Source organism: Peromyscus leucopus, chromosome 1, assembly GCF_004664715.2.
Source record: "Peromyscus leucopus breed LL Stock chromosome 1, UCI_PerLeu_2.1, whole genome shotgun sequence".
NCBI lineage: Eukaryota > Metazoa > Chordata > Mammalia > Rodentia > Cricetidae > Peromyscus > Peromyscus leucopus.
Window position 1 is genome coordinate 99,252,964 of NC_051063.1, and position 12,423 is coordinate 99,265,386.

The window sequence follows — 12,423 nt, forward strand, 5'->3', positions numbered from 1 at the left end:
CTTCTCAATGGTAGACTGGTATTTAATAAAGGAGATGAAGCCACCCACAAGCCGAGAAGAATGGGATGAAGAGAATGGGGATGCCGAGATGAAGCCACCCACAGACGGAGAAGAATGGGATGCAGAGAATGGGATGCCAAGATGAAGCCACCCACAGGCTAAGAAGAATGGGCAGCTGAGTTCCAAAAACACCAGCAATTTCCAGAATTTAAAATCCTGAATCATGACATGACACTGGCAGAATTCAATTTTATCTGGTACATGGAATACACACACTAAATGTGGGGTCGAGCTGTAGGCCTTGCATACATCCTGCTTCACAAATGAGTCTGTCAGATATGCTAAGCCTGTAAGCTGAAGATGATGCCCCAACGTTGCAGAGAAATCTCAGGTGACTGTCCAGGCAGCTGGCTGTTTCTGTCATAACTTATTTTTTAGAAGTCACTTGTTTGTACTTCCTATTTTACTAGGTAATATTATTTCCTTCTCGGGTCTCTGAAGGAGTTGAAGATTAGACAGTTATAGTTACAGTTTTCCTTGTTAAGAAATTCAGAAAAGAAACTCACTAAGAGGTATTAAGTATATAAGTTTGAAAGACATTATAAGATGATTTTCTGTTGGTAATACAAGATAGGATAGAAAGTGAATTAGGTACATTTTTTGACTTACCAAAATAGGATGGAAAATGGAATATTTTCTCTGAATTTGTCAAATGCAAATGGACTAGACATTGTTGATGTATTTATTGCTTATATATATTGTATATAGTTATTGTACTTATTGTATGTAGTTTTTCTTATATTAGTTATAACTTTTTTATTTTTAAAATTTTTATTAGACAAAAAAATGGAAATGTGGTGATATTTTATTTGTACTTTAATAAATAAAGTTTGCCTGGAGATCAGAGGAAACATCAAGCTATTTTAAGTAAACAAAGAAGTTGGACAGTGGTAGCACACGACCTTAATCCTATCACTTAGCAGGCAGGACCTCTGTGTGTTCAAGGCCACACTGGGGAACAGAGCCAAGCGTGGTGACACAGGCCTGTAATCCCAATACCAACTATAGAGTTCTGGAGGCCTGTACAGACAGGAAGTGACAGAATTGGTCAGGAAGAAGAAGTGATGTAGCTAGACAGAGAGCAAATCAGATGGCAGAACAGCAAAGCATATATGCCTAAGGAAACAGCAAGTAGCTCTCTTTGGAAGCTGCAGAGTTGGTGAGGTAAGGTTTGCTGGTGGCTTTCCCTATTTCCCTGATATCGCTAAGGCTTTCACCCCTGTATTTGACTCTGTATTTTTTATTTATTAAGACCATTTAGAAATTCATCTACAGTATTAGAAGGAAAATTCCCACCCAAGGAAGTTAGCTGCACCCCCAAAACCACAGGCAATAGATAACCTTACACCAGCAAATCCCAAAGAAGAGAAACACACACATACTACCACCAACAAACATAAACCCAAAAATAACAGGAATTAACAATTACTGGTCATTAATATCTCTTAATATCAATGGACTCAATTTGCCTAAAAAAAACATAGGCTAACAGAATGGGTACAAAAACAGGATCTATCCCGCTCCTGCACACAAGAAACACACCTTGACATCAAAGATAGACATTACCTTAAAGTAAAGGGTTGGGAAAAGACTATCCAATCAAATGGACCTAAGAAACAAGCTGGTGTAGCTATTCTAATATCTAACAAAGTAGATTTCAAACCAAAATTAGTCAAAAGAAACAGAGACAGACATTTCATATTCATCACAGGAAAAATCCATCAAGATGAAGTCTCAATTCTGAACATCTATGCCCCAAATACAAGGGCACCTACATTTGTAAAAGAAACATTACTAAAGCTTAAATTGCACATCAAATCCCACACACTAATAGTGGAGACTTCAACATCCCACTCTCAGCACTGGAGAGGTCTGCCAGACAGAAACTTAACAAGGAAATAAGGGAACTAGCAGCTGTTATGACTCAAATGGACTTAATAGACATCTATAGAACATTTCACCCAAACACCAAAGAATATACCTTCTTCTTAGCACCCAATGGAACCATCTCTAAAGTTGACCACCTAATCGGTGACAAAGCAAACATCAACAGATGCAAAAAAATTGGAGTAACTATGTGTCCCTTATTGGATCACCATGGCTTAAAGTTAGAATTCAGCAACACCACAAATCACAGAAAGCCTACAATCTCATGGAAACTGAACAACGTTCAACTGAATCATCACTGGATCAAGGAAGAAATAAAGAAATTAAAGACTTCATATAATTCATTGAAAATGAGTGAACAACATATCCAAACTTATGGGACACTATGAAAGCAGTGCTAAGAGGAAAGTACATAGCACTAAGTGCTTACATAAAGAAAGTGGAGAAATCTCATACTAGTGAATTAACGGCACACCTGAGAGCTCTAGAACAAAAAGAAGCAAACTCACCCAGGAGGATTAGACAACAGGAAATAATCAAATTGAGGGCTGAAATCAATAAAATAGAAACAAAGAATCAATGAAACAAAGGGTTGGTTCTTTGAGAAAATCAACAAGATAGACAAACCCTTGTCTAAACTAACCAAATGGCAGAGAAAGAATATCCAAATTAGCAAAATCAGAAATGAAGCGGGGAGACAAAGAGACACTGAGGAAGTCCAGAGAATCATCAGGGCATACTTTGAAAATCTGTACTTCACAAAGTTGGAAAATTTAACAGAAACGGCCAGTTTTCTGGATAGGTATCACATACTCAAATTAAATCAAGACCAGATAAACAATTTAAACAGATCCATAACACCTATGAAAATAGAAGCAGTCATCAAAAGTCTCCTAACCAAAAAAAAAAAAAAAAAAAAAGTCCAGGGCCAGATGGTTTTAGTGAAGAATTCTACCAGAATTTCAAAGAAGAGCTAACATCAATACTCTTCAAATTGTTCTACACAATAGAAACAGAAGGAACATTGCCAAACTCTTTTTATGAAGCTACAGTTACCCTGATACCCAAACCACACAAAGATGCAACTAGGAAAGAGAAGTACAGACCAATCTTCCTCATGAACATTGATGCAAAAATACTTAATAAAATACTGGCAAACCAAACTCAAGAACACATCAAAAAAAAAAAAATCATCCACCATGATCAAATTAAGCAGGCTTCATCCCAGAGATGCAGTAATAGTTCAACATATGAAAATCTGTCAATGTAATCCACCATATAAACAAACTGAAAGAAAAAAACACATGATCATCTCATTAGATGCTGAAAAAGCCTTCAACAAAATCCAACACCCCTTCATGATATAGGTCTTGGAGAGATCAGGGATACAAGGAGCATACATAAACATAATAAAGGTAATATACAGCAAACCAACAGCCAACATCAAACTAAATGGAGAGAAACTCAAAGCAATTACACTAAAATCAGGAACAAGACAAGGCTGTATACCCTCTATCTATTCGATATAGTACTCCAAGTCCTAGCTATAGCAATAAGACAACAAAAGGAGATCAAGGGGATACAAATTGGAAAGGAAGAAGTCAAACTTTCACTATTTGCAGATGATATGATAGTATACATTAGTGACCCCCAAAATTCTACCAGGGAACTCCTACAGCTGATAAACTCCTTCAGTAATGTGGCAGGATACAAGATTAACTCAAAAAAATCAGTAGCCCTCCTATATACAAATGATAAATGATAAAAAACAAATCAGAGAAACACCACCCTTTACAATAGCCACAAATGACATAAAATATCTTGGGGTAACTCTAACCAATCAAGTTAAAGACCTGTATGACAAGAACTTTAAGTCTTTGAAGAGGATATCAGAAAATGGAAAAAGATCTCCCATGCTCTTAGATAGGTAGGATCAACATTGTAAAAAAAAAAAAAAAAAAAAAAAAATGGCAAGCTTACCAAAAGCAATCTCCAGATTCAATGCAATCCCCATCAAAATCCCAACACAATACTATTCAGTTCTACATAATATTATTATGTTGGGATTTTATAAAAATAAACAAAAACAAAGATGAAAAACCAAAAATAAATAAATAAATAAATCCCAACACAATTCTTCACAGACCTGGAAAGAATAATACTCAACTTCATATGGAAAAACAAAAAAACAAAACAAAACAAAACAAAAAACAGAATAGCCAAAACAATCCTGTACAATAAAGGAACTTCCGGCGGCATCACCATCCCTGACTTCAAGCTCTACTATAGAGCTATAGTAATAAAAACAGTTTGATATTGGCCTAAGAACAGACATGTGGATCAAGGGAATCTAATTGAAGACCCTGGCATTAATCCACACACCTGTGAATACCCAATTTTTGACAAAGAAGCCAAAATTGTACAATGGAAAAAAGAAAGCATCTTCAACAAATGGTGCTGGCATAACTGCATGGCGGCATGTAGAAGAATGTAAATAGATCCATATCTATCGCCATGCACAAAACTCAAGTCCAAATAGGTCAAAAACATCAACATATACCTGATAGAAGAGAAAGTGGGAAGTAGCCTTGAACACATTGGCACAGGAAACCACTTCCTAAATATAACATCAGTAGCACAGACACTGAGAGCAACAATTAATAAATGGGACCTCTTGAAACCTGAAAAGTTTCTGTAAGGCAAAGGACATGGTCAATAAGACAAAACAGCAGCCTACAGAATGGGAAAAGATCTTTGCCAACCCCACATCTGACAGAGGGGTGATCTCCAATATATATAAAGAACTGAAGAAACTAGACATCAACAAACCAAATAATACAATTAAGAAATGGGGTACAGATCTAAACAGAGAATTATCAACAGAAGAATCTCAAATGGCCAAATGACATTTAAGGAGCTGCTCAATATCCTTAGCCATTAGGGAAATAGAAATCAAAACGACTCTGAGATACCATCTTATACCTGTCCGAATGGCTAAGATAAAAAACACTGATGATAGCTTATGTTGGAGAGGAAGTGGAGTAAGGGGAATACTTCCTCACTGCTGGTAGTTTCTCAGAAAATTGGGAATCAACCAACCTCATGATCCAGCAATACCACTCTTAAGCATATACCGAAAGGATGCTCAACCATACCACAAGGACACTTGCACAACCATGTTCATAGCAGCATTATTCATAATAGCCAGAACCTGGAAACAACCTAGATGTCCCTCAACCGAAGAATGGATAAAGAAAATTTGGTACATTTACAAAATGGAGTATTACTGAACAGCAAAAAAACAATGTCATCATGAAATTTGTAGGCAAATGCATGGAACTAGAAAAAAATCATCCTGAGTGAGGTAACCCAGATCCAGAAAGATAAACATGGTTTGTACTCATTCACAAGTGGATATTAGACACAAAGCAAAGGATAACCAGACTACAATCCACAACCCCAGAGAAGCTAGGTAAAAAGGAGGACCCTGAGAGGAACATACATGGATCATCCAGAAAGGGGAAATAAGATCTCCTGGGTAAAATAGGAGGGGATAGAGGGGAGGGGATGGAGGAATGGGATCATGAGGGATTGAGATGGCTGAGTTGGGGGAAGGATGGAGAGGGGAGGGGGAGCATGTAGAGGCTGAAAAGAGAGCTGATGCTGGATAGTGGAAGAGCAGTCATCATTCTGCGAGACAGGTTCTGTGTAGCTTGGCTTTGGAGAGGAGAGGCTGAACTCACAGAGTGCTGTGAGTGGAAAGGGTGGAAACGAGCTGAGATATGGAAGAGCATTATGGGCTTAGGGAGAAACCCGTGCTAGGGAAATCCCCAGGAACCCACAAGGATGACCCTAGCTAAGACTCCTAGCAACAGCAGAGAGGGTGCCTGAACTAGTATTCCCCTGTAATCAGATTGGTGACTACTGTAATTGTCATTATAGAACCTACATCCAGTAACTAATGGAAGCAGATGTAGAGACCCATAGCCAAGCACTGAGCTGAGCTCCTGGAGTTCAGCTGAAGAGAGGGAGGATGGATTATAGGAGCAAGACGGCATCAAGATTGTGATGGGGATAACACAGAGACAGCTGACTTGAGCTAGTGGGAGCTCAGGGACTCTGGACTCACAGCTGGGGAACCAGCATGGGACTGAACAAGGCCCCCTGAATGTGGGTGACAGTTGTGTGGCTTGATCTGTTTGTGGGGCCCCTGGCCATGGGACCAGGACTTATCTTGGTTACATGAACTGGCTTTTTGGAGCCCATCTCCTATGATGGGATACCTTTCAGCCTTGATGCAGTGGGGAGGGACTTGGTCTTGCCCCAACTTGGTATGCCAGCCTGTGTTTACTCCCCAAGGGAGGCCTTATCCCCTATGAGGAGTAGATGGGCACGGGGGAGGGGGGATAGGAGCATTACATCAGATGATTCGTGGAGTTGGCGAGGTGAGATGTGGCAGTGGCTTGTTCCTTTGTATCTCTGTTTTTTCAGCATTTACCCCAATATCTGACTCTGGGTTTTTTTTTTTAATTATAAGACCTATTAGATTTTGTGCAACAGAGGGGGAGCTGTGGTTGGTATGTAAAATGAAAAATTTTGAATAAATAATAAATAAATAAATATGATTCTGTTTCTTTGCTATAATGTATATTTCCCCGTTTCCATTACTCATCCACATTTTCCCATTGTTCACCATAGCCTTATACATTTGGTGCTTTTTTGGAAGAAAGGTACAAACAAAGTGATATGGAGGGGGAAAGCAGATGACTGTCATGAATTCTACTGAAGAGGATAAGGAATGTGGAGATCTCAGGGGCATACCAAACTGTACTGAATCAAGGCATTGAAGGCACCCAGGGGCAGACACTTGAGATTTCTGTATTAGAAATGTCAATCTAGTCTGAGCTGTATGTATCTTGGGAAACTTTGGGCCCTGGGCTCTAATGGAAGAGACATCAGGGATTAGAGAGATCCTCCAGGGAAAAGAAGACTAAAAGAAACAAGAACCAAGATTCACTTAGGCTGGTTCTGCCCTGTCCCTCCCTTTTTGTTCTCTTGTTTTGACACAACCATGTAAATCTCACAGTCTTCTCCCTCTTTACCTTGTAGGAGCCCTTTAGCTCCTTTTCCAGGTCGGTTACCAGGTTAGTTTGGGTGCTTTGCCTCTCAACCAGCAGCCTTAGAGTCTTCAGAGCAGAGTGGATACTAGAAACACAATATACCAGTGAGTGGACTCAAGAGAGAGCAGACAGAAGCAAACTGCAGGGATGGGATGCTTACCGCCGGGCCCTCATTCTCATCTTCAGGATCATCTGCTGCTGGAGCAATAGGAACATATCCAAGAAGTCTAGGAATGTCTTGGGGGTGACAAGTGGCAATGCAGGGCACAGGTGCTGATGGTAATAGGCAGATGAAAGATGGATGAGAGCCATGATTTTGGCCACATTGGGAATTAAGGTCTTGATATCTGGGCACTTCAAGGAGCCTGCAATGGATATAGTTTTGGCCTTGTAGGATTGGAGGGGAATGAGAGAGTAAGGGAACCAGAAAATATTAGTCAGAAAGCAAGGAGAGGGAGAAGAGTGAGATATCAGATCAAGAGGATGAGAGAGACCACCCTGGGCAGTAACTCTCACTAGCTGGTTGAGATGAGTGGAAGGAACAAATGAAAAGTGGCTCACCATCATCAAGAGGTAGATTCTGAACATTCTCTAGGTGGGACTGGGCAATCCGGACCAAGGAAGCTTGGTCCCAGGGTTCATAGCGGTCAACACAGGCAGTGGCCAGTTGAAGGAGCCTCAGGAGAAGGGTGGAGGGCAGCTGCTTTTGGGCTTGGTCATCTCCCATCAAGAAGAACATATGCAAGTTGCTACACACTTGCTGATAGAACCTGTAAGTCAGGGACTCAGCTGTGATCTTCCTTTAGACCTATTTACACATCCAGACCCTTGTTCAACCCTGACCCTTTAGCCCACATCTTCAGAGTTCTCATGGCAGCCTATTGCTTTTTCTCATCTTTTTGGCCAGGAAAGAGTAAAAGCAGAGCTGACATAGACAGGTTTTGGGCCTTACCTATGCAATATTGTATCCTTCTTAATGATAAGTTTGACCACAAGGTTCTCCTTGGGGAGATGTTCTTCAATGTTATCCAGATCTGCCTCTGTGTATTGATCAGGGAAGCTACCTGAGGTTGCCAGGGCCACCAGTCGGTGAAGGATAGCAACATTCACACTCTCAGGCACCAGAAGAGCCACTGGCTGGTTTAATATTCCAGCACACCAGCTGGCATCTCGGAGACATTGGAAGATAGCTTCTTCGGACTCAGATGGCAAATGAAAGAAGTGAGCCTGACAAATGCTAGAAGCCAGGCTGACGGCTGTATGGCGCCCAGTACCCCGAGCCATTGAGAGCAGTAGGCCATGCTGCCTCGGCCTAGCCAGAACTCGGACCAGGCGAGCCACATGCTGGGTCATCATGTGGCATTGAGCAAGGTGGGGGTTCAGCTTCAATCGAACAGCTGAGGCAGCCAGCTGCTTTTCCAGGTTTTCCCACTGCCGTTCCAAGTACAAGTTGGTACTCTCAAAGTTAGATCCCAGTGTAAGTTCCAGACTGAACACCAGGTCTGAGGGCTTCTCATGGGGATAGAGCAGCAGCACAGGCATCAACAAGGGTAAAATTAAGTCCATCTGGGATACCGTCTGCCACTCACTCTTGAGTGTTCCTGACTGGAGCTTACCACTAGGATCCCTTATATCTTCCTCTTGCTCAGCCATCTGACTTACACTTTCCGTGTTCTCCTTGTTTACTGACCTTATGGAGAATGGTGCTACACTGCTATCACTGAGTAATGAGCCTGTGGTGGCCTGAATGCCATACGCATCTTCTTCGTCCTCTGATTCACTGTCACTGTTGCTTAAGTCCTCCCACTGGGCTATTTCTCCTTCAGATTCTACTTCAGGTACTTTCTCCTCCTCCACCTCCTCCTCATAGTCCTTGACCAAGGGCTGAGCTCTGACCCACAACAGAAGACACTCTGAGCTACTTCTAGAAGCAGCTTAGCACAATGGGAACGTTCCTTTTCACTGTCCAGCCGGTCACAAAATGTTCTTTGTGCCTCATGTAACCAAAGACGCACCATGATGCGCATAGACATCATGATAGTCAGACGAGTGCCACGCAGGCCAGACACCCGGCGCAGGTGCTCCTGGTGATGAAAAACATCTATAAAACTTCGTGAGCCCATTCTAGTAGGCAGCAGCTGCAGGCTTCCCAGAATGTGGCTCACAGAATGCAGGGAAAATCGGTAATGTGGGCGGAGAGGTGAAGGCATGAAGCAGTTGCACACAGCCTCCCATGCCTCCACTGAAGCCCTGACAAGGGCTCTTGCCAGAGTTTGCTCCCGCTCCACAGAAGGGAAGCGCTCAAGCCAGGCTTGGATACTAGGTACGTGCCTGCTCAAAAGGGTGTCCTGGGTCATGTTGTCCAGGGCTAGCACTGTGAAGAGTCGGAAGAGACGCGGACAGAGTGGGCGCTCAGAGTAGCCTGGTACTGTAGCAGTGGCAAGGAAGTTGACTGTGTGCTGCAGTGTCTGTAATTCTAAGGTGTTTCGGGCATAGATGGTGCCTTCCATTGCCTGGCGCAGGGTCTCTAGCACTGGCTGGCAGCTCTTCTCTGGGTCTGTAAAACATTAAGACCAGCATTGAGAGCATGTGCAAGTTCACATGAATCCCTGCTTCCTCTTTTTCCAGCACACAGAGTTCTAAAGGAATTCTGGGTATCTGACGTTTTGGCACTGAGCAAGTTGCTCTCTCTCCACACATTCCTAAATGAAGTGATGTCTTCTCTCTCCTCCCCTAGATCCTACCTATTCATTGCCTGAAGGGATTGAATATTGTGATAAGATTTGTACGCTGAGATGGTTGGAAAATGAGTCATATCTCAATTAGAAAGTGTAAATCAGCCAGGCGGTGGTGGCGCACACCTTTAATCCCAGCACTCGGGAGGCAAAACCAGGTGGATCTGTGAGTTCAAGGCCAGCCTGAACTACAGAGCGAGATCCAGGACAGACACCAAAACTACACAGAGAAACCCTGTCTTGAAAAAACAAAACAAAACAAAACAAAAAGAAAACGAAAAAAGAAAAGAAAGTGCAAATCATCTCCATTAGAGAATGCCCAGTTATATCATACCTATGCTTTGATCCAGTCATGGTAGTACATACCTATTATCCCAGCACTTGGGAGATACAGACAGATGGATCAAGAGTTCAAGGCCACCAATGGCTACATAGTGGCTTCAGGACCAACCTGGACTACATGAGAACCCACCCCATTCCCCACCCCACCCCACCCCCCACAAAATAAATAAATAAAAGACTAGGGAGATGACTCAGTGAGTATGAGTACTAGCCAAACAAGCCTGACAACTAGAATTCAATCCCTGGAACCCATGTAAAACAGCCAGGTATATTTTTAATCCCAGCACACCTACTGAGAGATGGGAGGTAGGGCCAGGAGAATTGCAGGGAAGCTGTGGGCCAGTTAGCCTAGAATACACCGCACAGCAGTGGAGCAAGAGAGATCCTGCTGCTTCAGAAGGTAAAAGAGACCCAGTTCCTAAAAGTTGTTCTTTGACCTCTACATACATACGCGTGAATAAATAAAATCTTAAAGGACTTTAAGATGTGATTTACAAGAGAAAGAAAAGGAGAATGAGGAAGGAGGTGGGAAGGGAGTTGAGAACGAAGTATAAAGACACATATGCATGAAAATACCATAGTGAAACCCATTATTTTATGTCTTAATCTAAAAGCAAAAAGAAAAAACAGTGATTTACACAAAATAGGTCTAAATGTATGTATCATGGAGTTCTGACAATGTAGACACCTCTGTAAACCATCATTTTAAAGCTATAGATTTCATCAGCCCTGAAAGCTCCTGTGTGTTCCTCTACAGTTACTCCGTTCTCCCACCATGCATACATTGCTCTCTGAACTGATTTCTATCACTGTCAACTATACTTCTTCTAGAAGTTTGTATAAATAGAATCATATAGTAGCTACTTAATCATATCTGTTTTCTTTCACTTTGCCTGCATTTGACATTCATATGTTTTTATATATCAGTAAAATATTCCATTATGAAAATGCCACAATTTGTAGATCCATCAACAACACATGGAGGGGGCATTTAGGTTAGTCCTAGGCTTTGGCTTTTCCAAACAGTGTTTATCCATGTACTTTATTTAGGGACAGGTGTTTGATTTTTGCCTCAGGAAAATACAAGAAAACAACAATATTGTAATAGGATTTTTTATTTCTCCCCACTTTTACTTCTACCCACGTTCAACCACACTAACAACATCATTGTATTTGTTTTGACTACCAGCTATCTTTTTAGGAAAGTACAAAAAGAAAACAACAGTTGTTTATATGCAACCACAATCATTATTTTTGATGCTCTTAACGCTTGTTACCACGGCCACTCTGCTGAACAAAGTCATTTAGCATTTCTTATTAAGATTTTATGTATTTATGTCTATGTGTATATTTGTGTGAACATATGCCATGTATGTGCAGGTTCTAACAGAGGCCAGAAAAGGGCATCAGATTCCCTGGAACTGGAGTTACAAGTGGTTGTGAGCTGCCATGTGAATGCTGGGAATTAACTCAGGTCCTCTGAAAGAGCAACTAATGCTCTTAACCATAGAGTCATCTCTCAAGCACCCTTGAATACAATTTTAGATTTATTTATATTACATGTATGAATGTTTTGTCTGCATATATATGTGTACCATATACATGCTTGGTACTCAGAGGTGAGAAGAGGTTGTCAGACCCTCTGGAGCTGAAGTTACAGATAGTTGTGAGCTGCCACATGGATGCTGGGAATTAAACCTGAGTCCTCTAGAAAAGCAGCAAGTGATCTTAACTGCTGAACCATCTCTCCAGCCCCTTAAATACTTTAATAGTTGCTTTAAAGTATTTTCCTGCTAAATCTAACATGTATGTCATGCCAGGGTCAGTTTCTATTAAATTCCTCTTCCCATCTACCTTCTCCCTCCTCTTTCTGAGGGTGTAGCTACTGTGTAGCTCAGGATGACCTCATGTTATTCCTATCTTTCTGCTGCAGCTTCCTGAAGGCTGCAATTACAGGCATGTGCCACCATGCCCAGCTCTTTGCTTCTTCTTGATAGTGGGACACATTTTTTTCTATCTTTCTTTTTTAACGTGTAGTCATTCTTTAAATTTTGTAGGAAATGTATTGGTGGCTGTCGCCCAAAGACACTTTTTCACACTAGCAGCTCTAATAGTTGTCACTTTTCATATTCTTTGCAATGTTTTTGGTCCTCCTACTTTTGTTTTCTTAGCTGAAATGTATCATCTATGTATTCATCTATCTTACTAGATCTTCTTTTATTCCTTTTATTATCTACTGACACCTTAATTACTATTTAAATTCATAACGGACAAAACAT

General features: G+C 41.3%; 1 protein-coding gene across 1 annotated transcript in view; it reads right to left on the bottom strand.

Annotated features, from left to right (window-relative positions):
- The window catches only part of Dnhd1 (dynein heavy chain domain 1), a 75,801-nt gene that overhangs the window by 17,073 nt on the left and 46,305 nt on the right, over positions 1-12,423 (bottom strand). The window contains 5 exon segments of the mRNA XM_037211850.1: positions 7,050-7,152; positions 7,228-7,432; positions 7,629-7,837; positions 8,020-8,959; positions 8,962-9,624. Of these exon segments, the coding sequence (XP_037067745.1) occupies positions 7,050-7,152; positions 7,228-7,432; positions 7,629-7,837; positions 8,020-8,959; positions 8,962-9,624 (2,120 nt within the window).